General features: G+C 41.7%; 1 protein-coding gene and 1 pseudogene across 8 annotated transcripts in view; one reads left to right on the top strand and one right to left on the bottom strand.

Annotated features, from left to right (window-relative positions):
• Window positions 1–26,551, bottom strand: part of TANC1 (tetratricopeptide repeat, ankyrin repeat and coiled-coil containing 1) — a 235,339-nt gene that overhangs the window by 142,178 nt on the left and 66,610 nt on the right. For all 8 annotated transcript variants that reach the window (XM_044242126.1, XM_044242124.1, XM_044242121.1 and 5 more), the window contains exon 2: window positions 13,436–13,515. In XM_044242126.1, coding sequence (XP_044098061.1) covers window positions 13,436–13,496 — 61 coding nt within the window. In that variant the 5' untranslated portion in view covers window positions 13,497–13,515. The remainder of the gene's footprint in view (window positions 1–13,435; window positions 13,516–26,551) is intronic.
• On the top strand, window positions 24,456–24,629 carry LOC122903678 (annotated as a pseudogene).

Here is a 26,551-nt window from a genome sequence, read left to right as displayed (position 1 = left end):
ATAGGTAAGCATACAGGCAGGACAGAGAAACAAATTTAAATCTCTCTGATAAATACTTACATAATATATATGTTGCGTCAAGCATAGATTTAAGCACTTTATAAATATTAACTCATTTAATCCTCATAAGTGACCCATGAGGCACAGAAAGTTTAAGTAATTTGCTCATTTTCACACAGCTGGTAAACTATGGCGCCAGGCTACAAATCCAGGCAGTAAGATTTCACACGGCCAATAAACACAAAAATGTGTTTGAATTCATTCTGAAGAATTACTTAATTAAAACAATGAGATACAATTTTTGCCTAACACATTGCAAAGATGAAATAATTTGATTATAACCAGTGGTGTTTAGTGTGTAAATATGTATTCTCATATACTGAAAATGGAATTGGCAATTTAATGCCACCTTTCTGAAGGGCAATTTGACAAAAATCTAGGAAGATTGTAAATGAACCAACTTGTTAACCAACGATCAATAGGAGAATAATGAAATAAATTATGAGCTATCTGTCCAATGTAATATTAAGCAAATTTTGAAAAACCTATCAGTGTGTGCTAATATGAAAAATGTCTAAAACTGCAATCAAATTTACAAAATAAAACAGTGTAAATCTGTGCATTTTAAGGACCTATGCATGTGTGGACATATGCATGCATATACACAGAAAATATCTGGAAAGATCAAATAAGAAATATTAATTGCCTTTAGAGAGCAAAAAGGAAAGCAGAGAAGAAATAGGGATGTACCTATTTCTAATACCATTATATAGCTTTTTTTTTTTTTTAAGATTTTATTTATTTGAGAGACAGAGAGAGAGAGAGGAGCATGAGCGAGCGGGCGAAGGGCCAGAGGAAGAAGCAGGCTCCCCACCGAGCAGGGAGCCCGACATGGGACTCAATCCCGGGACTCCAGGATCATGACCTGAGCTGAAGGAAGACGCCCAACTGACTGAGCCACCCAAGCATCCTAGCTTTTTTTCTTTTTGTAATAGTTGTATATATAACTATTTACATTTATGGTGCTTAAATGGTTTTACAAAAACAAAAAAAGGATGGGTTTGTAATCTCAAAGACACCAAGCAGAAATGGTCCTCAAGGTATAAAAAAAGGTGGCACCTGGGTGGCTCAGTCAGTTGGTTGTCTGCCTTCAGCTCAGGTCATGATCCTGGAGTCCCCGTGTGGAGCCAGCATCAGGCTCCCTGCTCAGCACGGAGTCTGATTCTCCCTCTGCCTCCCACCCAGCTTTGTTCTCTCTCTCTCTCTCTCTTGCTCACTCTCTCGCAAATAATAAAATCTTAAGGGTGGAAAAAAAGGAAAAAGATATAGAAAAAGAAGAGATACTACTCAGTTACTGAGTCTTGGTAAAGACCATATAAGAAACTCAGAAATAACCCTTTGGGGGTGGGACAGGGTAGAAATCACTTTTCCTGGAGAGAAAAGTTATAAAGGAAATCTACTGTCTTCTATCTCAGGGATATCTTTTCCTTTATATTTATTCAGTGCTAGAAATAAAAAAATAATAATAATAATGGGAGCTATCCAGAGACATAGTAGAAACTGAACTCGTCTGGAGTCAGAAACTATTCTTTGATCCCATTTTTGCTTTAACTAGCTATATAACGTTGGGCCGTTGATAAATGCCTCTTTTCTAATTTTCCTCAAGAAATGAAGACACTGGGGTGCCTGGGTGGCTCAGTCGGTTGAGCGGCTGCCTTCAGCTCAGGTCATGATCCCAGGGTCCTGGGATGGAGGCCCATGTTGGGCTCCTTGCTAAGCGGGAAGTCTACTTCCACTCCTTCTGCCCTCCTCCCCCATTCCCCCTTGTACTATCTCTCTCTGTGTCTCAAATAAATAAAATCTTTAAAAAAAAAAAAAAATGAAGACACTGGGGCACCTAGATGGCTGAGTAGGTTAAGCATCCAACTCTTGATCACAGGGTCCTGGGATCGGGAGACCGTTGGCCAGGCTCCCCACTCAATAGGGGGCCAGTTTCTCCCTCTCCCCGTCCTTCTGCCCACCCCTGCCCCAGCTCATGCTCTCTCTCTCTCTCTCTCTCTCTCAAATAAATAAAATCTTTAAAAGAAAAAAAAAAGAGGGGCGCCTGGGTGGCTCAGTGGGTTAAAGCCTCTGCCTTTGGCTCAGGCCATGGTCCCAGAGTCCTGGGATCGAGCCCCACATCGGGCTCTCTGCTCAGCGGGAAGCCTGCTTCCTCCTCTCTCTCTCTGCCTGCCTCTCTGCCTGCTTGTAATCTCTGCCTGTCAAATAAATAAATAAAATCTTAAAAAAAAGAAAAAAAAAGAAAGAAAATGAAAACACTGAACTCAATTTGTAAAACTCTTCTTGATCTAAATCCTTTAATTTCATTACTTTACCTTAGTTTAAAAAAGAATCCCTACATCTAACAATCTAAGATTATGAACCATGGACCAAAATATTTACACTTAAGACTACAGCAGTTTGGGGCACCTGGATGGCTCAGTCAGTTAAGCGTCTACCTTTGGCTCAGGTCACAATCCTAGGGTCCTAGGACTGAGTCCTGCTTCAGGATCCTTGCTCAGCGAGCAGCCTGTTCCTCCCTCTGCCTGCCACTCCCCCGCTCTCTCTCTCTCTCTTTCAAAAGAAAGAATACAGCAAAAGTTATTAAGGAGATGCTTAGCTATCTGGAACTATCCCTGCCGGCTGGGAGCAACTCACCAGAAGCCAGGGGTCAGGAGGTACTGAGACTTTTCGTGTACAGAGGCAGAAACTCACCAAGTACTGCAGAAAATCTGATGACTCATTTTGAGTTGGTTTTATGCCTTCATTTTGGTTTCTCTGTAAATTTCTTAAATAGAAGCCAATCAGACCAGCAGCCTCAACACAAACCTGAAATTTTAACGACACCGGAGACACTTCTACCCATGGAACACAGGCACGTTTTAGTAACTTCAATAAAAATTCCCCAATGAGTGACTTTATAAGGAAATCCCACTACTATGCACCAGGGGCCATACCAGGGTAAGGGAAGAACCAGACTGAAAAGCCTCTCACACTTCCAACAGAAAAAAATGTGCAGTTGACCCTGGAACAACACAGGCCCATTTAGATGCAGAACTTTTCCAGTTAATACTGTGCAGTACAGCAAATGTATTTTCTCTTATTTTTTACATTTCTTCTCTCTAGCTTACTCTTTTGTAAGAATACAGTATATAATAAATATATAAAATGTGTCAGGTGACTATTTACGTTATTGGGAAGGCTTCCGGTCGACAAGAGCCTATTATGTTCTGGAGAGTTAAAAGTTATACTTGACTTTTTGGGTATGGATGGGTATGGAGGAGGGCGGTCAGTGCCTCTAATCCCCATGTTGTTCAAGGTCATATAAAGACAACGAGGAGAAACTATAAATGGGCACTGAATATTTAAGAGGTCTACCAATCTCAAAGAAATGCAAATTAAAAACAAATATATGCTGGGACCTACAAAATCAGCTAAAATTATTAAAATCTACAAACACCCAAAACTAGTAAGAGTCAGGCAAGCAGGCACACTCACACACTGCTTACACAGATGACCACACAATCCCTCTGGAAAACAATCTGGCAAGAGGTACCACGAGCTTCTGAAAAGTTATGTTTTCATTATTAATTCCTTGTCTAGAAACATTCTATTAAAATAATCAGAGATTTGTACACAGGTACCTATTTTCCAGAGGCTTTTTTTTTAAATGAATGAAAAAATCATACCCACACAAAATCATTCATTACAGTACAATAAAATATTAGGCATTTATCAAAGACTAATGACATCAAAAAGGATAAAGCAAAAGACAAAGAATATCCTGGGGCTTTTTTCTTTATTCTTATTAATATTTTCCAAATTTTCTACAAATGAGCACATATTATATTGGGCACAGATTCAAAGACCCATGTTGATTCTCACCTTACCTTCTCTAAAACCGAAATGTATATACTAGCTGACGGCATCTTTAAAAACCGGCATCAGCCAGGCAATGACTGCAACCTCACAGCTGCTGACTGCAAACCTGGGCTGTCACATCTGGTAGAGGGACAATTTTAGCTCTTTCCAGGTTTCAGTCAACGAATCACTTAGGGTCAACTGTGGAAGAAAAATGAACCCTGGAGTTTATCTGAAAGCTTTCCATTAAAATCTCCTTTGAGATCATGAAAGGATGGTGTCAATGTAGTGCAGAGAAAAATGGATATGGACATCTAGGTCAAAAAAAGAAGAATTAGGCTCTGAATAGAAATCAGAAATGCTTTAACAAACCTGTTTATATTTTCCTCCAGCTTTTTCTTTTTAAGATTTATTTATTTAGGGACGCCTGGGTGGCGCAGTTGGTTAAACGACTGCCTCTGGCTCAGGGCGTGATCCTGGAGTCCCAGGATCGAGTCCCACATCAGGCTCCCAGCTCCATGGGGAGTCTGCTTCGCTCTCTGACCTTCTCCTCGCTCATTCTCTCTCTCACTGTCTCTCTCTCTCAAATAAATAAAAAAAAAAAGAAAAGAAAAGATTGATTTATTTATTTGAGAGAGAGTGCATGTGTACGAACACAGAGGCAGGAAGGGAAGGAGAGGGAGCAAGAATCCCAAGCAGATCCCGTGCCAAGCATGGAATCCAAGGCGGGGCTCAATACCATGACCCTGAGATAATGACCCAAGCTGAAACCAAGAACTGGACGCCCAACCAACTGTGCCACCCAGGCGCCCCTAATTTCCTTGTTTAATGAAAAAGATTGAGATTCATAAAAATAACTCTAAAGAAAGGAAATCTTCAGTAAGTCAAACATTTAAAGTAATAAAGTACTGTCCGTTAATCGACAGTTCTTTTTTCCTCAGAGGTACATGAAAAGGATATGTTTTATAATCAATGAAATACAGTATGACAGTGCTATGGGCTGAATATTCCTATGTTGAAGCTTTAAACCCCCGTGTGATGGTATTTGAGATGGGGCGCTTGAGAGATAATTAGTTTTAACTGACATCAGGGGGTGGGGCCCTTATGATGGGATTAGTGTCCTTATAAGGAGTACCAGAGAGCTTGCTATCTCTCTTGCCATTTGAGGACACAGCAACAAGGCATCTGTCTACGAAGCCAGAGGAGTCTTCACCAGAGGGTGGAGAAATTCAGATTCTACTTTCCAGATCCATGATTGCAGATGTGAATAAAGGTTTCTAAACTTGAGGCTAAGGCTATCCAACGGGTTAGCCCTGGGTGCCACCTGCCAGGTACAGGCCAACTCATAATCAAAGCCTCATCCTCTTAAGAGGAATACTAAGCTTAGCTCATCCTTCACAGGGGAAAAAAAGAAAGTTCAATCTATGTCAAATCTTTAGTAGCCTACCTCCCCACTCAGAAACTACATTTGCCAATAGATTATATGAAATCAAGTTTTCTATATTTTTGTAGAACATAAACAGAAACTTGGATAGAAACAGAAACTTGGAATTATCTTCCTAGAAAACGCAAATGGGGGGGTAGGGGCTCCCAGACAGCTTAGTCAGTTAAGCAATCAACTCGTGATTTTGGCTCAGGTCATGATCTCCGGGTCATGAAATTGAGCCCCATATCTGCTCCGTGTGGCTATGGAGACTGCTTAAGATTCTCTCTCCCTCTCCCTGCTCCCTCCGCCCACATTCTTACTGTGTCTATCGCCCAAAAAAAAAAAAAAAAAAAGGTATTGCTAAAAAAATGCAAATGGTCACATGAAATTCAGATATAGAGTTCTTATGGGCATTTAAGAAGCTATACCACATGACAAAGCTCTGGAAAATTAGGTATATAGAAAATAAGATCATTGTTTTGGGGCTATTTTACAGAAAAGCCGCTTTAATTTTTTGAAAAATGATTTACATAATGAAATTGGATTTGACCCAAAAAATGACTCTGAACTGTTATTTTATATTCTCTATTAAGTTTCCTACTACATTTACACATATACAGTTGACCCTTAAATAAAACGGGATTAAACTACTCAGGTCCGCTTCTACATGGCTCCCCCCCTCCAGGAAATATAGTCAGTACTGTAAAAGTATTTTCTCTTCCTCAAATTTTCTTAGCAAAATTTTTTTCTAGATTATAATATAGTATATATAATGCATATGCAAAATATGTGTTAATAGATGGTTAATGTTATCAGTAAGGCTTCTAGTCCAATAGGTTATTAGAATTTCTGGGGAGGCAAAAGCTTTATGTAGATTTTCAACCATGTGGGGGCTGGAATCCCATAACCTCTTCATTGTACAGGTGACAGCTGTACATACAAAGAGGGACCGAAATAAATAAATGTTGTTGTTTGAGAATTCTGCTACCAACTTTATGATGATTTGGATAGGCTGTGACTTCTTGGGGGGTCTTATTAGCCAGAAAACATAGAAGATCCATGAGGTGTCTTGATTTCACCTTCCCCGTCCAGAGCGTTCTCTAATTATGCCCTTCACAGGAAACAGGCTCTAGGATGAGCCAGCTTGGTCCACGATGTGTAGGTGCCTGACACATGACCAGTGCTAAGTATCTGTTCTCTTCCGTCTCTCTTTCCTCCGTTGTACTTCCCTAAAATGTATGCAAAAGCTACAAAGAGGATGGAGGGTAGATTCTTCTACAGACGAAGACCTTCATCAATTAAGGATGCGTTGAAATGAAACATCCCAGAAACTATATAAACTTTACTTAGAAATCTATTCTTAAAACGGCTGCTTACTGACTCCCAAAATCTCTTTAGCAAGGGGAAAGTCTTTTAGTTTAACTTCATAAAGAAAAAGGACACAATACCAGTACTTGATATAGGCTGAAAGGTAAAACAATTATTTCCCAAGTATAAATCACCATATAAGAGACCAAGGGCCCAGGGGTGCCTGGGTGGCTCAGTGGGTTAAGCCACTGCCTTCGGCTCAGGTCATGATCTCAGGGTCCTGGGATTGAGTCCGGCATTGGGCTCTCTGCTCAGCAGGAAGCCTGCTTCCTCCTCTCTCTCTCTGCCTGCCTCTCTGCCTACTTGTGATCTCTCTCTGTTAAATAAATAAATAAAATCTTAAAAAAAAAAAAAGAAAAGAGACCAAGGACCCAGCTTTCCTAGTTTTGTTATGAGGAAAAGGGTGAAGATGGCACCAAAGACTGCAGTATGCAAGCGTGATGGCAGAATCCATATTTGAAGATGGAAAGTCATGCAAGAAGCTTCCAGAACATCACTCCTCTGCCTGAGAGCATTCCTGCCTTCTCTTCAAAAGGGAAAGAACAAGAACTCTGACAACGGTTTTGTGCAAAGTACCATACAGTTTTCTCAGGAAAGCAAAGGTCGCAGGGTATCTAGCAGAAGCCAGGTGTCAAGCGATACCCTTCTGCAAAAAGGTTCTCTTATTTAACCCTGATGACATCCTTGTCAGGCAGCTTAGTCAAGTTAAGGAATTTGTCCAGATTCATGTAAATGGGAGGTGATCAAGCTGGGAGTTGAATCTGTGACTTCTAATTCCAAAGTCTGCTTTTTCTAGACTGTGAGACAGGTATAAGGGACAACAATGAGAAACTGCTAACCGGGCTAACCAGAGGGAACAACAGTCCTGATTCTACCAAAAACCAGCTTGGCCTCTGTTCTGTGTTTATATCCTGCCCCAATATTTTACAAAATTTGCTTAAGTGCCCTGGTGAAGAGAAATATAATGTCGTTAGATTGAATTATTTCTGCCTGTTTGTTGCTTGGGAAACATTTTTGGAGTCCGTTAACAAAAAGATACCAAATATCCACAGCTCAGCAAGACAGTCACTGCACTAAATTCCTAAGTAATAGTCCCCAACCACAGAAAATGGGCAATGCAGCACAGAATAATCAAAAGCAGCTTCATATTTTCCGGATAAAACAAAGCATCGTTTGTACTGGGGCATTTTTAGAAGGTACCACTGAAAACCAGACTGCAGCCTGGAAAGGCTTAAAATACCACATTTAACAATCACATCAATGGCTTTTAAACTTTAGAGGCAAACAGCTTCCTTTTACTACAAATTCAAAGTGAAGGATTAGATGCAAAGCTAACAGATTAATTCAGTACATACTCAAGTTTATAGAGACTATCCAATGCCTTAATTAACACCATTATAAGTGCACTTAGCCAACCAGCTGGGTTTTAACAAAGAAAAGGTGAAGGTCAAATGTCTTTTTTTTTTTTTTTAATAAATTGCTTCAAACTTAAAAAAAATAATGAAACTGAAAGGAAAAGACTAATAAACGATTATTTTGGCATATTAAATAACCCTTGCTTCATCAGTCTATATTTTAATTGAGGCAGTACCACAATTAAAAGTTCACCAAACTTTGTTCTTCTGCCTCAGTGTGGAGCTACTTCCACACCAAGACAGAGCAACTAGAAAAGGGGGACAGGGCAAGAGGCTACAGTTTCAAGATTAGCAGAAAACAGGAGAAGGGATGCACACAGAGGGAGAGGACTAACCCTCTCTTGGAGAGCGATGGGTCTTGTCTGCCTAATGCTTCCAGAAAGATGCCATGATCTCTGGGATTAAAAGAAAAAACCCAGAACTGTTATCAGCTGTGAGCTATAATTATTGCAAAGATGTTAGATAGGGGCGCCTGGGTGTCTCGCTCAGTCAGTGATGTATCTGCCATCAGCTCAGGTCATGATCCCAGGGTCCTGGGATCCAGCACCACATTGGGCTCCTCACTCAGCAGAAAGCCTACTTTTCCCTCTTCCACTCCCCATGCTTGTGTTCCCTCTCTCACTGTGTCTCTCTGTGTCAAATAAGTAAATAAATTCATTAAAAAAAAATATGTTAGATAAAAATCAGGATTCATTTCTTGGCGACCAATAGGGGGGAAAAAAGGTCCAAAAAACTAACCACATCATTTATTCACTATGTGGATGCAGCAGTTACTCTAACGAGCTATACTAAATATCTATGCTTGGTTTTTGTAGTAGAGGGCACCTGCCCATGTCGATGACAGAAGAATCCTCCACAGTACACGGCTTGGTGGGAGGTGAAGTCCACTTTGCCCTACAGATGCAAAGAAGTCAAAATACATTGTCCAGCCTCTCTTGCAGCTAGAAGCCAGGTATGGGAATCAGGCTCAGCCATTTAGATACACTTGCCCCACACTTTCAGTTTTTCCTTGGCTCTCTTAAGCATTTTCTCTTCCAGATGAATTTTTTAAACAACTAGTTATGTCGTGTTTAAAAAAAAAAAAATGACAGCACTTTTCTGGGCAGTGAAAATACTCTGTATGATACTATATCAATAGATACAGATCACTGCATATTTGTCCAAACCCAGAGAATGTACTATACCAAGAGTGAATCCTGATGTAAACTGTGGGATATGCGTGACTATGATGTGTCAGTGTGGGTTCATCAGTTGTAACAAACATACTGCTCTGGTGGTGGGTACTGATCCTGGGGGAGGCTCTTTATGAGTGGGGACAGAGGCTACATGGGAAATCTCTGTACCTTCTGCTCAGTTTTGCTGCAAACATTAAACTGGCATAAAACAACAAGGTCTTTAAAAATAAAACAGTTGGGATTTCATTAGGGATTAAATAGAATGCACAGGTAATTCTGTAAGAGATAGTTGGTTTAAAATATTGCATTTGCCCCTTTGGAAACACTGTATTTCTTTCCATTTATTAGGTCTTCCGTTGAGTGCTTCAGCAAAGTTTTACTCTTCTCTTCAATGTAAGGTTTGCACATTTTTTCTTAGGTTAATATTTAAAGTTTTATTATAAATTGGGACATTACCCTGTGCATTATCTAAACAGTGTTGTACAGAGAAGATATTAATTCCCTACACTGCTCTTCTGTCAACTCTAAACTCATTTTGGTCCAGATCTGTATCAGAATACTCTCAATATACTCACAGTACAGTAATTATTTAATTTTTAAATTAAATAGATTTAATCATAGTAACATGAAAGTTTTTTGATAGCGAAGTTCACTTAAAATAAAAAGATGTGGTTTCTCCTTGGAGAGCCTCAAATAAATACTACACTGTTTTGGATCAAGGTCTTACATAAGAGCAGGAAAGGAAGGAGAAGAAAGAAGAAGAAAGAAGAAGAAGAAGAAGAAGAAGAAGAAGAAGAAGAAGAAGGAGGAGGAGGAGGAGGAGGAGGAGAAGAAGAAGGAGAAGAAGAAGGAGAAGAAGAAGAAGAAGAAGAAGGAGAAGAAGAAGAAGAAGAAGGAGAAGGAGAAGAAGAAGAAGAAGGAGAAGGAGAAGAAGAAGAAGAAGAAGAAGAAGAAATAAAAAAAGATATATATATATATATGCCCTCATCTACCTCTCTCCACATTGTGGTTTAATATGGATTTTTGCTCCCTCAGGCCTAATTCAAGGTCAAGAGAAGCACAGTGCTCATTTACACTGATGGAACAGCAAGAACAAGGCAAGTGTATTTTCCCCAAAAACATTTAAGTTTTTAATACTGTACTCTGACACAATTCTACTGCTTCCAGAAAACAAGTTTTGCTTAGCTGTAAGCATTTCTTAGGTTAGCCAAAAAAATAAAAATGCTATTTTTAAGATTTCAGTGTTCAATAGTTTAATACTATACATATTTCAAATACCTTTATATACATATAAATTTCAATACCTGCTAAAATTTTACTGGTAATTTAAAGTAGATACATATGACATTTCCTTTTAGGGATAGGAACTGAAGGTGTACCAACTTTTCAATATTTCTGAAAAGTATTTGTTTTCTTTTGAATACTAAATCAAACTCAATGATTAGGTTTTCTAAATTCTCAAAGCCGATTTTAAAAAAAAGAGGTTCAGGGCGCTTGGGTGGCTCAGTGAGTTAAGCCTCTGCCTTCAGCTCAGGTCATAATCTCAGGGTCCTGGGACTGAGCCCCACAGCAGGCTCTGCTCAGCGGGGAGCCTGCTCCCCTCCCCCCCCCCCGCCTACTTGTGATCTCTGTCAAATAAATAAATAAAAATCTTTTTCTAAAATTTAAATAAATAAATAAATAAAGGTTCAAGATTATAAAAACAACCTACAAAGGATATATAAAATGCTGAGCTCAAGGTTTTAGACAAAAATAGTTCCTAAATTTCTGTAATTGTGAGTTCGAGTACATAGAAATGAATTTTCCTTTGTCTTTGCAACAAAGATTGGTTTTAATTGGAAACAGTAGAGCAAAAATTTTCCATATTGCAGGAGATACTATTACTCAAGTTTCAGGGCAGTCTCTGTAGATTAGCCAGCTTTAATTTATAGAGAAAACTTAGTTATGATCTACTTATATAATGAGAGTTGGCACAGAGCTCAACATATGAATGGTCAAATTCCAAGTATTTTCCCAATGATCTTGTGACATAACTTCACCAAGATTTAAAATTCCATCTGCTTTGTTCCCCAACTAACACAACCAGGTTCTAGTTAAGAGAAAAAAAGGCACATACCATACCGATTTTATGAGAAATGTTCCCATTGCTTTTTCAAGTTGGTTTGCATTAGGCAAAAGCCATACTGTGGGAATTATTATGTAGAAATGATTCAGAAAAAACAGTAGTTGCTCTTAAAGACCTGAGAGGGGAATAATCCCCAAATCACACGCTCTAATACTGGAAAAGTTACAAATGCAAACTATGTTCACTGTCTGGCCATTCTGAAAGGCAGGGTGCCCCAAATCATTACTGTACTGTCTGTCATTTCACGGACACTGGTCAAAGAGGATGGGAGGGGGGTGGGTGTCTGTCGTGAAAGACTCCATTACTAAGTAGGGAGTTTTGGCTTGGAGACCCAGGCCACTGGTTGGGCCGCTTCAGCTAGACAGACAGCTTAGGACATAACTTTATGCTGGAAATTACAAAGACATCTAAAGAAGCAAGTAACAAAGTCCCTAGGATGAATGTCAGATGAGCCAAAACTTGGAGGGGGGGGGTGGGTTTTTTTAAACTGCTTTCAGAGAAATAAAGAGAAGGATATTTTGGCCTTGACCCAGCAGAGGGTGAATGTACTCCTGGACAGAAATTATGTGAACTGAAAATTCTCCATAGTAACAATTCTAATTAATTATTCAATGGTAGGGGTTGGTTTCTTAAGGTTAAAAGCTGACTCTGGTCTCTTATTTCTGTCATTAAAAACTGAATTCTTTTCTTTGTATCTGCTTATGAAGGGATAAGGAGAAGCTTCTAATGGAATTTTAACAGTAACTTTTAGTAAAGTTACTTTTAGTAAAAGACTCTACTTTTAGTAAAGTTTGCCATTCTGCAGGCTTTTTAGTTTAAGGAGTAACAGAAAATCTGTTTAAGTTCTATGTAACTAAAAAGTTTAAGCCCACTTATTCTATTATGTAAGTAACTATCTGTAAACAACAGATAAACGTTGTCATAACATTACACACATTATATGTAATTATATACATACATTATATGTAATAAAAGGTACTACAAGATCTTTTCAATTGAAGAGTTCACTATAATTCAGTGATGTTTTGGCAATAAGTACTTATTTATACTTTAACAGAAATTAAAAACAAATATTATTCAATAAACAGTAACTCAGGAAACCACTTTCCAACTCTGAACTATCAGAAGTTTGCAGAATAAAATAGCACATTTTGGGGAAATTAATTCATGCTAACAGATTTTTATTGTACAATAATGGTAAACAATATGTAATTTTTCTAGAAAAGTAGACCCTAAGCAGTCACCAAAATAACCTTAGAAGAGTTTGTCGCATGGAATGCAATGAAGAGTCACACTGACCACATAAGCACCAGAAGTTTATAAACAGAAATGAAATCCAAGCCAAATTAAGTAGCTTTCATCTAATGAAAACTAGCAGTCTGGCACTGAGTGAGGCTACACCTGTTAGGCAGAAAATTTGATACTCAAAAGACGAGGACCAGTCAGCCAGCTGTTGGTTAAACATATAAAATACAATCACATGTGGGAAAAAGGAAAGGGCTTTCTAGAAACCAAATTCCTGGACACACCCGCTATCCCACCATGTCTATAACTCTGATTGTCTCTGAATCTGAATGATCTGTTAAAATCATGAACCTTCGAAGTGTTCTGGGGCAGGATTTGGTTTGTAACACAAACTCACTTTCCATAAGAAAGCTCAGAAACAGGGGCACCTGGTTGGCTCAGTTGGTCGGGCATCTGCCTTGGACTCAGGTCATGATCCCAGAGTACCAGGATGGAGTCCCACGCCAGGCTCCCTGCTGAGCAGGGCGTCAGCTTCTCCCTCTGCCCCTAACCCTACCCGTGTTCTCTCTCCCTCTCTTGGTCTCTCTCAAATAAGTAAAATCTTTAAGGAAAAAAAAAAAAAAAGTTCAGGAATACATTTAGTTTCTCATAGCTTCCAGGATTAGTGCGTCCTAACCCCAAACACTCCTCGAACCCAACTCCCGTGCAACAGCTCCGCCCAGCCTAGAGTGCACAGTGTCTCTGCCCCACAGCCCCGTTGGTTCACGCTGCGCGCACATACCTGTTTCCTTCCTGCTCCCCTTGCCTCCCTCTCGGCTCTTCTTCAGCACAGCTTTTAACATTTTCAACACTCTTTTTCTTCTAAAGAGAAAAGGAGGGGAGGGAAGAGGAATTAGGGGTTGTGAGCTGGAATAGAACTTACACACTGACACAAAAGGTAACTGGGCCTCTAACAGATTGCTTAGCAGAATATAAAGGTACCTTGAGTTTTACAGTCAATTTTCTGTGAAAAAACTAAGATGGGGAACTACATGTTAAAGACACAAGGAGTATTTTATAACTTTTAATGAAGTGATCATAAGTTCAGGGACTTGTTATAAAAGTTAAGCACACACACACATACACACACACACACAACAGGCCCTTCTCAGCATTCCACAACTAATTAAGGCTACAAGGCCAAATCTGGACACATTACCGTAGCAGGTCTGGCGTAAGAATTCAGATCTCCCAGGCCCAGCTCATCAAAAGAAAACATTAGAACGGAGAATCAACGAGATAATGGTTAAGAAGGTTAGAGGCATGGTTTGCAGATGCTCCTGATTACATAACCACAAGGAAAACATTTTGGAAGTTTATCAGATTAAAACATACCTTATAAGCATCTGCAAAATAAATACAATGGAAACACATTTTAAAGCCAACGTTGGGGGACCCAATCAAACAGCATTCGCGGCAGTGGTTTTTTTCACTACATACAGTTAGGACTTTGGGTGGGGGGATCGGGAGGAAAGCAGACTAGTCTGTGGCACTACAGCTGAAGCCTTTAAATGATAAGCTGCATTTTTAAACTGGGTTGTACCAAGCATGGAGAAACAACACAATGGCCCAGGCCTAAGATGAAACCTAAAACCCTCCCTATAGCAAGACACAGACAAAAGGACCATTATTTCATCAGTCTCCGGCAGCTCTCTTTTCCCTCCAGCAACTCAGATGAGACGGCTGCACAACTCCCCACGGTAACAAATCCGCAGGGGTTATGTTACCCATCGCACCCTTGTTAACACACTAAGGACAGGAAGGTGGAAGGCAAGCAGGTTGCTCCTGGAAGAGGGAAGAGGGGGAGGGGGCTAAGAGGGAGAAACTCGTATATGAAGAGGGCCTCCCTTAGTCCCCCCTCCCCGTGAGCCTGCTTGAAAGGGCCTCCGTGTAGCTCCCCACACAACTGTTCCAGCCCAGAGTTAAGCAGAGCCTCTGCACAGAGAGGAAAGGGTCCCTAAGCACCACACACGGTGACCTTCGTATCATTTCGTCTGGGCCTGTATTTATTTTTCTGGGTCCTTTGTTTGCCTGACAGAGAAACAGAGACTCTGTAAGGCTGACTGCCCAGAGGTCACACAGCTAATTAATAGCAGGGCCCGAAAGCAAATCTGCGGACTCCCAGCCAGGATCCTCCTCCTCCCACCGCTCTGCCTCTCCTCCCAGAAAATGAAATCTTGGGGCAACTATCAGACAAGTGAACAAACAAAAATCAACAAACCAACCCAGCCTAGAGATACCAGAAAGACAGTATCTTTAAGCAGAATTTGGAGAAAGCTATAGCACAGTTTGATAGGGTTAAATCACCTTACAAACAGGTCCTCTACACACAAAACAGCCATGGCTTACAGCTTAATTCTTGTTTAAAATGCTGCTTCAGGGGCGCCCGGGTGGCTCAGTCCTTAAGGGTCTGCCTTCGGCTCAGGTCATGATCCCAGGGTCCCTGGATTGAGCCCCGCATCAGGCTCCTCCTAAGCAGGAAGCCTGCTTCTCCCACTCCCCCGCTTGTGTTCCCTCTCTCGCTGGGTTTCTTTCTGTCAAATAAATAGATAAAACTTTAAAATAAATAAATAAAATAAAATAAAATGGTACTTCTGTGAACCCAGGTGCAAAGATCTGGGTTTCACCAGAAGGGCAAGCACTGAATCCGGGAAGACAACCACAGTGTGCTTCTACAGTGTAACTTCGGAAACACAAATTTCTCTTGATGGTCATGCGGAAAACACCGCAAAATGTTGTGTAAAAAATGGTGGACAAAATTCAGTAATAGCTGCCTGCTCAGCACAGATATTTTCTTTCCCAAATCAATCAACCTAACTTCAGGGTTTATCATTTCATGAAGACTACATACTTTAAAAAGAAAAAGAAAACATGCCAACAGAGCTTGGCCACGGTCCCTTGGCGAGCTCTCCGGGAGCCCCACACGTCTCTGGATCTCAGACTAGCTCAAGCCCCACTATGGCAGTGAGGCTGCCCGGGATCCGTCACCCTGTCATCTCCAACCCGCAGCAGATCTGCTGTGCCACTGGGAAGACGTGTCCCACGGGACAAGGACTAGGACACGCTGACTCGGGAATCTCATGCCAGACACCTTGGATGCCTACTTTGGGGAGCTCAGCTGTTTTCAGGATCGTCCTATCTTCCACATCAGTGGTCTTGAGTCAAGAGAAAGAAGCTATCAGATAGCCACTCTCACTTTTCTTTCCAGTTCCTGCTTTCCTCCATAAATAGCAAGTCAAGGGGAAAAGCTTTAATTTATATTCTAAGACCCATTGTGACCTGGAGAAACTTCTAACGAGTCTACCTGAGTGCAAAACTCACTTCGGCTGCCATTTCTTTAAATGATATACTTTTTTTTTTTTTTAAAGATTTTATTTATTTATTTGTCAGAGAGAGAGGGGGAGAGAGTGAGCACAGGCAGGCAGAGAGGCAGGCAGAGGGAGAAGCAGGCTCCCTGCCGAGCAAGGAGCCCGATGTGGGACTCGATCCCAGGACGCTGGGATCATGACCTGAGCCGAAGGCAGCTGCTTAACCAACTGAGCCACCCAGGCGAGGGAGAGAGAAAAGACCAGCCTCCAGGCCAGCTTCTGAAATTCTCTAATGGGAGAAAACTTCCCATCATTTTCATTTAAAAGAAAATAAAATGTGAAAACAGGACGTTAACCTTAGAAGACCAACAACCTTCAGGTACCTACATTTCCTTACATTTCTACTGTCATTCAACATGCGAGTTCCCCAAATACCACAGGTTCCTCCTTTTAAAATGCCCAGAAGTTACATAAAGTATAAAACTTACTTTCACTTTTTGATTTCTCATTTACCACATAGTCTTTGAGGATAGGTACAATGTCTCCATGTTCTGTGTTAGAATTCTGCACAGTGATTACAGTGATAGATAAAATATAACAAAGATCACCCTGGGTAAAATCTTTTTTGGCTTGTAATTACAATAGAACCATCATAACCATGACCAGCTTGTCTGAAATCACAGAATAACACCAGTATTAAAATTTTCCTCTTCTGGAGTGCCATACTGCCTGTTTACACAATTCCAAGTTGAATCTGTGAGCTGAGGGCAGGGACTATGTTTATTCTTTAATACAAACAGAAGCCAGAACACAGGCTTCGCACCCACTCTGTTCTCAGTATTTGTTGACAGATTTAACTAGGCTGCAATGAACACAGATGAGCGATTTCCTCCAAATCAAGCAATTAGCCAACATTTACAGCAGTTTATAAGTTACAAGGAACATTCCTATATCTTTTCATTCGCAAGGAATGCCAGAAGATGCCATTAAATCCATGTGACATCAGGCAATGAGATACTAGGGAGGAAAATGCTGCATTTCATAATGCCACTTCATGTTCACACCTGAATTAACCTTAAAAAATCTCAGGATCACAAAATCTTATTATCCAGTTATCCTGAATTTGTGCACACTCCATTGGAAGGAGCTTCTTCCATCAAACAGTTTATCTGACCTCAGAGCAAAGGGGCTTCTGAAGGGGCCTCCCTTCTTTTGTCAACCAAACAGCAAACCAGAACAGCAATATTTATTTACAAGTGAAACACTAAAAACTAAGTTGTACTTAATTAAGGGTTTCCACCCCCAGAAAAGGGAGACATCAAAAACATCCTCAACTTTGAGGGTTTGAAATTTTTTTCCAACCAAGATTTGACTCAGCTGTATAATAGCCATATCCTCTGTATGGCTACTTTTAGAATTTACTTTCCATTAGCAATCTTTAAAGTTTACTAAAAGAAAGGAAATGTGCGGCGGCAGTGGGGTGTCTGAAGCACCTTTCAAGATAAATAATATATAGAATAGAGCAAGTCAAGAAAACAAAGCAGAACAGAGACCACAAAAGGAAACAAAGAGGCCGGCTAGATGGGGCACTGGCTGTTGGCTGGAAATTCACGGAAAACTGCGTTATAGAAGCTTCCTGAAAGCAAGAGCCATATCTCAACATTCTTTCAGAGCTCCCACGAGGCTGGGAAAAAACAACCCTTGATGAATACTTGAAATTCCAGTAGGTCTCTCTCCCCACTTTTTTTTTCCACCCCTATAGTAGAAAAAGCCCAGGAACAGACTTAATCCTCCTAGCTCTGGTCAAGTCACTGAACTTCTCTAGGATTTAGGATTCGTCCAGAAAAGCTGGGGCAAACAAAGAGTGACTACTGACCAATCAACCAGAAAGTGTATGATGTTACTGCCCAATTCCCACTGCTGGGGTGGTATCACTGGGCTATAGTTTATTCACCAAGACACGAAGGCTCAACCGTTCACTCTTTATTCAAAGCCACTGCACAAACGGTACCTCTAATTCTACTGCTCTTCATAGTTAGGCTTGTTGTAGACAAAAAGACTTCCAATTTGAGTATGCCTTATTAAAAAGCACAGCAAATTTACAGCCCCAAGTAATCTGAATTTAAAAGATTTCTGGGCATGAAGTCTCAACTCAAACATTTTCTGATGCACAAGTGGAAACGCTCCATTAGACTGAAATCGCTTTCAGCCCATATTTTAAATATTATCTAAAATACAGAAGTTGCTTTAGGAAAAATTTCTTTAAAATTGGGAGTTGAGAGCCATATGTTGGGTGTAGAGATTACTTAAAAAAAAATTTTAAACCTGACTCTCTCAAGCTGGTATTTCAAGTTACTAGAAAACTACTAATATGCAAGTGTGTTCAAAGAAGTTCTCATATTGTGAACTACCTGGCAAAAAGGGTATTTCACTTGAGGAGGAAAATATGAACAAGCTACTTCCTTCTGGCTCCAAGAGCCTTTTTTATTTTTTATTTATTTATTTTTTTTTAATTTTGTGAGATCTGTTGAGCCCAACTTTTTACACTATTTCCTCCATAAAGCCTTCCCAGGCCATGGGCAGTCAACTCTACTAATCCCTCCCGGCACTTAGCAATGTACCTTCCAGATAACAAACACTAAGTACATTTTTTTAAATGAATGAATAGCAGGTTGTCATAGAAGGGAATTCAAAATCAATGGCCATTCTCCCCCACAAGGGGTCTGGACCAATAACTTCAGAAATTTTCTGCTACCAACCACTAGTTTCCAAGTTTATGGTCAAAGTTATCTGGCCTCTACACAATCAACAACTCAATTCCACAGCAGGATCTGTTCTCTTATCAGGTCTTCAGAAGGCTGCCAGGAGGTTTTATTTCAGTATGTTAAATACACATTCAGAAGGGAGAAGTACAAGGACAGAAAAGCCAAAATCTGAAATCAATACATTTCTCCTTCAAACTAAGAAAAGCTCAGATAAGGAGATAACCAAGGGCAGCATCCCTGGAGATAAGCCTTATGCCTCCCAGGCTAAGGGCTGTCGCAAAGGACTGAGCACCGGTCTCACAAAAGCCCCTGCTTACCCAGAAGCAGTCTTCAGGTTGGATGCTCCTCTCAACCAAGCAACTCCCTCCCCACCCCAACAGCAAGATGCTCCAAACCAGAAGACAAAACAGCTGCGATACTAGAACCACACCACCATCCAGACATTCATAGATATTTAGATTTATTTGAGAAAGTAAAGGCATTTCTCAAGTCCACTTCAAAAGCCACCTCGGGACGCCTGGGTAGCTCAGTTGGTTAAGCAGCCAGCTCTAGGTTTCAGCTCAGGTAAAGGTCTCATGGGTCCTGGGATCAAGCCCCAAGTCATTGTCGGGCTCCACACTCAGAGGGGAATTGGCTTGAAAGAGTCTCTCTCTGCCCCTCTCCCTACTCGTGCAAGCTCTCTCTCTAGTAAATAAAGGTTTAAAAAAAAAAAAAAAAAAAAGCCACCTCGAACTGCTCAAAGCCTTCCTCCAGTAGGCTGTGAGCCAGGACAGTCAAACCTTGCCCCACTCCCCACCCTGGCACAGTATTTGTTTTGTTGCTTCAATACCAGGAGACACGTTGGGGAGGAACATAATTATAATCCATCTGTAATTCTCAAAGGAAATGGCTGTATCTCAAAACAGTCTACCATCCTTTAATAAATTTAAACAAATGTAACAGCCTCATCTAAAATGCAAGGTCCTGAGCATCAGAGGAACTTATCCTGACTCTCCTGGGTCAGCAAGTGGCAGACAGAGCTGGGGTGACAACCTGACTGTCCAATTAAGGAAGCAGCACTGGGCTAGAGAGTGCAGTTTTTCATTCTACAAAAATTCTTAAGTATCTGTACCAAAAGCAAAGAGAGACACAAAGTCAAGCATAATATGATAGAGAGAGAAGAAAAGAAAGTCAACAAACATAGGCAAGAAGCTAGGAGTTCATGCCTCCATTTTCTCTATGAAGTAAAAATAAGATGGGGTGCTTGAGAGGCTCCATCGGTTAAGTGTCTGCCTTGGCTCAGGTCATGTTCCCGGAGTCCCTGCTCAGCAAAGAGTCTGCTTCACCCTCTGCCCCTCCCTTCACTCGTGCTTACTCTCTCTCTCTCAAATTTTTTTTAAAAATAAAGTATGAGAGGAGCAGTAAAAGTTAAAAACAGCCTTTGTAAAAGAGAGGAAGGCAAGCGCAAGATTACAAGGACAGCTGAACAGCTCTGACTGCCCAGTCCGGGTTGCAGACCAAGACTTGGCACCAAATAAGGAATCTATGCATCTGTGTCTTCTGATGTTCAGCCCCAGGACCCCCTGAGGACGAGAGGGCTGATCAGTGACTGAGTGTCTGCAGCACAAGTCCAGGAGGACTGAGAAGGCTGCCCACGTGACATCCTTGGAGCCGTGCGCCACAGAGTCAGGACTGGACAGGAAGGCAGTGAGGCCCTCAGAGGTCTGACGGCCCGCAAAGATAGGGATGGGGTCTCAAGGACATCAAGGAACAAACATAGCCAGACGAAGTGAATGAGGGAGTTGAGTAAGAGTCCAGTCCTTTAAATGAATTTTTAAATTTTGGATATGGAATAACGCCAGACAATGAGGAAGGCCACATGATGGCCAAAAGCACGGTTTAGTCAAGTGGTCGGCCTTCCAACGAGGGTGCCCAGAAACAACTTGATTCTTAGTGTGGGAAAGGGCCATTCAGATGCTTACTACAGTAATGGAGGCAGCATCTGGGCTATCAACCGTCATCCTAATAGCTAGTATTTAATAAGCATTTACTGTATGTCAGGTAAAGAGTTTTACATACATATGTAATCTCTTTTAATCCTTAAAAAAAAAACCAAAAAACTCTGTGAGACAGTTTATGGATTCTTTTTTTTTATAACCCAGGAAGCTGAGAAGCTTAGATTCACAACTTGCACAAAGTGACACAGTGTATAAAGGTAAAGGCAGTCCTGGGACTTGAAAGCTCAGGCACCAAGTGGCTGCTTCCAAAGCCTTCAATGAACCTGAGGGCCGGGGTAGGGAAGTGACCAGGAGAGCACATAACACATGCCTCAAAGACAAGGCGGCTTTTGCAGAAGGGTGAAAGTGTAGCTGTTTTGGATTCAGCCACAGTGCGCTGGGAGAAAGCCAACATCAACTCTAAGCCCCAGCGGCCACGAGGTCAGAAGCCCACAGAGGACCACCTAGGGTTTGAATGCGGAGCAGAGTCTTTGAACGTGCTCCCATCCTCTCATAGAGCCCTGCAGAGGACGTGACTAGGGTCACAGGATGTTGCCCCACAAGGTCTGCAGCAGCTGGAGACCCAAGCCCCGATCCTCACCATGGCAGTTAGCTCCACAGACAGCCTCACGGAACCCATTTTTGTCACTTTCCCCTTCTTCCTTTCTGTGAAGTTTTCCACTTGTATCGTACAACTGAGCTATCAACTCCCAGTTGGTCCGTACAACTACACGGACCAACTTGGTCCGTACAACTACACGGACCAACTTCTTGACGTCTGGCAATTACAACTCCCTGAATAAAGATAGAAGGCATTCCATAAGCAAGATGACTTTGGGCAAGTCATCACTGAATGTCACCCCTTCACTGACCCATCTGTCTGAGAGGGATTCTTCTCCCTTTCCTGCTTGACTGGACAATCAGGCCTCTTCCACCTGCAGGTACTATGATTTTATGGGGAAAATTTTATTTCCGGTTCATAAGACCTCTGTCATCACAGTAGCTGAAAAACCATCACCACAGAAGAGAAAAGAGCTCCTGGCTGGAGTCTTGGGCAGGGTGATAAGCCTTTACAGGAAAAGGAGAAGAGACCTTGAAGACACGTCAGAAAGTCCATTTTTCAGAAACTGTTAAAAGGCACTCAATCAATCAATGCCAGCAGAATGAAGTCTGGTATTATAAATCTAAAGAAATTAAATTTTTTAAATTGCACGGCATCTGGCCTCAAAGTGAAAAAGGTCAAATAACTTCAAAGATGCCCCGTGAAAGGCAGCTATTCATTACACAAAAATCTCTTGCTTATGTAGCTGACAGATGGATCATTCACTTAAAGCCCTGGAACAGAAGACATCAAAATCCCTCCTCCACTTCTGTCAGTGACTCTTGAGGATGCTCCGAACAAGGTTATAACCTGCCCCCAAGCCCTTGATTTCATTAGGATGGGAGTTCCCAATACCCAGTGTAGTTTTTCAGAACTCCCCCAGGTGACTGAACTGTGCAGCCCATAACATCTATTTGACACGAACTCTGTACCAGGTCCTGCTCGAAGCACATAGACCACAGAGAGTTACTCCTCACAACCACCCTCTGCAGAAGGTACTATAAATATCTCCATTCTACAATGACACAGAGAGGCTAGTGATCAGTTAGGGTCACATAGCTCATGGGAGCACAGCCAGGTTCCCCATCCCAGTAGTTGTGCTCCAGAGCCTAACAACACAGTCCCTATCTTATGCCCTTTTTCTTTTTTTTTCTTTCTGTTTTTTTTTTTTTTGGCTAAAAATGAGACAGACTAGCTCTCAGGGGCCCGGTGAGGTGGTCAAAGAGAAAAAACTCCCTAATAGGACACAGGAAAAAAAAAAAATCATCATTGGCCACACACACACCCCCCCTCCACCCACAGCAGCATCCCATGTCTCAAATCTATCCTGAAAAAAGAAAAACTGCCTCTTGGGAGAGAATCCTACTGTGTACTCGCTCAGGCACCTCGGAGTTATTTCAAACACCAGTGTTGTCAACATTGGTGACCTGGAGGCATCATACCCCAAAACGCAAGCAAGCACTTGGATTTGTGAGTTTACGGAAGAACAACACTGGAAGTTGGGCCATGTCACCAGTGGGGAAGAGTATGTGGGACAGAGACCACAGTGTCACATGGGCAACGCTTCCCCTATTCTTAATACCCCGAAGTTAGGAACAGTGTGATTCAAGAGAGGCTCAAAAACCCCACTCCCCATCTCACTGAATGAACTGCATAAAGCCTGTTGAAAGGGGATGAAAGGTGGCAAAGGTGTCCTGGTGTCCAGGCTTTCTTTCTCTGGGCAGTTTTACCCAGATATAGTAATAAGGTTTTAACCTTGGTTATCAAGTTCTAAAATAAAACTAGGGAATGCCTGCCATGGTAACACAATGAAGAGCTAAATGAAATTCATACAAGTCACATGGCATTCTCTCCTCCATAGTTAAAGCAAATAATATCAACACACAGAGCACTGTATAGTCTTAAACCTGAAATTTGTAAGGGAAACCATTTTGGCCATAAACACTGGGTTGCAGTAAGCAATCTTAAAGGGGACTGCTTACAGGGGCCCATTAAGAAAGGTTACCCAGAAATGGAAGAGGGTCTTTTTTTTTTTTAAATTCACTCCAATAGCCCCCAAATGGGGGAAAGTCAGAGTCCCCAAAATCAAAGACAATTCATGCTAGGAAACAAAAAGCCAAATGGGTTGACTCCCCCCCCCCCACCACGTTAACGAATTTGGTCTCAGAGTATGAGAGAGCTACAAGGTGCCATCTGAGGCAGGAGTCTGTGACCTTTTAAGTGTCATGGACTGCTTCAATAACCCAGATCCTCTCAGAGTGTTTCTGAGTGATTCTGACAAAGAATATACCCTTACAAAGAAAATCAATTATACTGAAACACAGATATAAAAATATTTAAACAGCAAAAGGGTGAGAATAGTCGATGTGTGCTTAACGCACACAACAAGACACAGCAGCAGGTCTAAAAGTAACTGCCATTGTCTAAGCAAAGAGGAGCATAAGCGATAGTTTCAACTCTCTCCCACAACAGGATACAAGAATCTAATTTCTACTTGCCAAAGCCACAGGTGCTACTGACCGTATGTGAGGCTGCCCACTTTCATGACAGAGAAAAAGCGACATTCTAGTTAGAGATCTTGAAAACAGAGAAGTCGTTTATTTCCCCACCCACCCACATTTACAGATCCCCTGAAGTGCATCCAAGGACCCCAAGGACTAGAGACTCTGACCCAAAGAAATAGTCGGACTCAATGGGACAATTATGCAGACGTGCTAAGTGCTCTGCTAATAGCCCAGGAGCCAGGAGCTTCTAGAAACACAGTACTGCAGTTTTCTCCCACTCACAGAACCACTGCAATTCAGAAAATTAGACAGTCGTTTATTGACTGGCACAAGATGGGCAATTCCACATAGGCACCACTCCTAGCAATTAAATGCCAAGTCCCATGATTAGTTTTCCATAGTGATCTATAAAAGTTCTATTTAACAAGAAGGTCCATCACCACCAAATTACTGACCAACCCACCCACAATAACCAGCCTGGCGCTGCAAGAGAAAGACCTGTGAGAATTTACACTGTGAGACAACAGACACAAACAGGAAAGCCAGGCTGAGTATATGGGACAAGCGTATATTATTATGGTTCTGTTGTTTTCTTGGACATGCTCCTTATCGCTTCTCGGCCTTTTGGCTAAGATCAAGTGTAGTATCCGTTCTTACCAGTTTAATATCTGATACGTCCTCTATCTTTATCCCTTTTAAAAGTGTTTAAGGTCCAGAAGATGTAGCCTCCAATTAACTGGGTCAGGCTTCCTAGCTCAGGGGTGTCTTCGAGGTTCCCCCACCCACCCCGCCTCATACAGTCAGGCCATTCCCCAGCTGCGTACCCTAAACCAGGGGATGCCCATAGTAAGACAAATAAAATTTAGAGTCCAAAATACATGGACTTCCACTGGGCTACTGCCAAGTTCTCATGGATCCTGGGTAACTGAGACGGTTTTTGTTTTCACGGCGGGGACCTACAACAACAGCTGCAGGAGCGTAATACTTTTTCTAGACTAATAAAATTACCTAAGTCTGGCTCACAGTTTCAGCCATGGCAGCCGCTCAACTTCCCAGAAGGATGCGAGCCTGGCATAGTCGTAGAAGGGCTGGGAGAGCCGTGCCATGCTAAACCGGGGGCTTTCACACCCGACCTAACTGCAAACGGCACTGTGGTAAACTGTGAATTACAGAATAATTCCTACGCGTGGAGATTACACGTGTTCTTTTCGGGAGTCCCGTAAGCGTTCCATCAAACCTATGAAGTTCAAGCTTTGCACGGGAGTGAGGGCACATGCCACAGACAAACATCAGACTTCTCTTCTCAAAAACCCAGGGAAAGGTTCAGTTAAAGCCCTTCGCAACTCTGCAGGGAAACCTTTGATCATGGATTCTGTCTCTGCATCTTGTAACACATACAAACAGTATGAAACGTATCTCAGACCTAAGGACCAAAACTGGAACTGGGAGGTGGCGCAGAAACCACACCCACATATCCCTACAAATACACCTAGATCGTGCTCCTTTCCAGTTGGGGGAGCCAGTGTGGAAGGGTGAGTTTCAGATGCTACAGTCTCCACACCTACAAGGTCCCTTGTTCTTCTAGCACAGTTACAGAGTTATTTTCTAAATACAAGTGTGTGGTCCCTTTAAGGAAAAACATCCCAACTGGAACCTAGTGAAAAACAGGAACACATGTTCCTTGAACAACGCTGAATTAGAAACCCTGGCAATGCAATTGTTCTCGATATAATGAAGATGCTGCACAGATGTACTAAGTTTTCATGATCTCAGTAAAACATCTTTCAGCTACAGCAAAATATGTGGGTCTACAACAGAGCTGGATATAAAATAAGCTTTTTAAATGCCTGGTCCTCGTTTTTAGGCAAACTTCCCAAGCCAACTCCCTCTGCCTTCTCATAAACCTAATAAAAACGCATATTTCCGTGTATGGATAATTCATTGAAAAGTACGAAGCCATCCATCTCCAACTGAGACTCAGGACTTCTTACAATTACCTCTTCTTATCAATACTGTAAACCTGCTACAAATACAAGACTTTTACTCCACAAATTCAACAAGACACCATGAAAACCACAGCACAGGTGGACACAGAAGCAAACTTTGGCTGGCACTGTGGGGTTTTTCCACGGTGAGGGGGTCCTGTCCAGTCCTCACAAGGAGGAGGTAGAACTCTAATCGTCCCCTTGGACACATAAAGAACTTGGGACAGAGAAACACAGCAGCCTGCCCCAGGCCACCTTCACTCTGAACACTAACTCCACTTCTCTCTCGAAGGAAAAAAACACTAGGAACCTTGTCTTTGGAACTCTAAGCCTTGGATCCCCAAGCTTGGATGATGTACAAGACCAGCCTCTATCACACAGCAGGGGGCCTCTAAAGACAGCATTATGACAAAACTCCAAAGGAACTGGGATAATCTGGTTTTTTTAAAACTATTATCACCGCATATTCCTAAATTTTATACTTAAACTTTACACTTGTGCTTCTGACAGAAGCTGAATGCGATCATCGCAAACATCCCCTTCCAAACCAGTCAACCTCAGCTCTTTTCTCTGCACCATTTTCCTTGGAAAACTGATGTGAACTCCCACTTCAACGGCCACCTCCACGTGGGCAACTCACACACAGGTCTCCCCGTGGTTTCACCTGGGCTGTAGTTTTCATACTTTATTTCCAGCTCGCTGACATCAGCTCTAGCAAC

This window comes from Neovison vison, chromosome 3 (genome assembly GCF_020171115.1).
Source record: "Neovison vison isolate M4711 chromosome 3, ASM_NN_V1, whole genome shotgun sequence".
Taxonomy (NCBI): domain Eukaryota; kingdom Metazoa; phylum Chordata; class Mammalia; order Carnivora; family Mustelidae; genus Neogale; species Neogale vison.
Note: the sequence above shows the minus strand (reverse complement) of the source record. Positions and strands in the feature narration are given on the sequence as shown.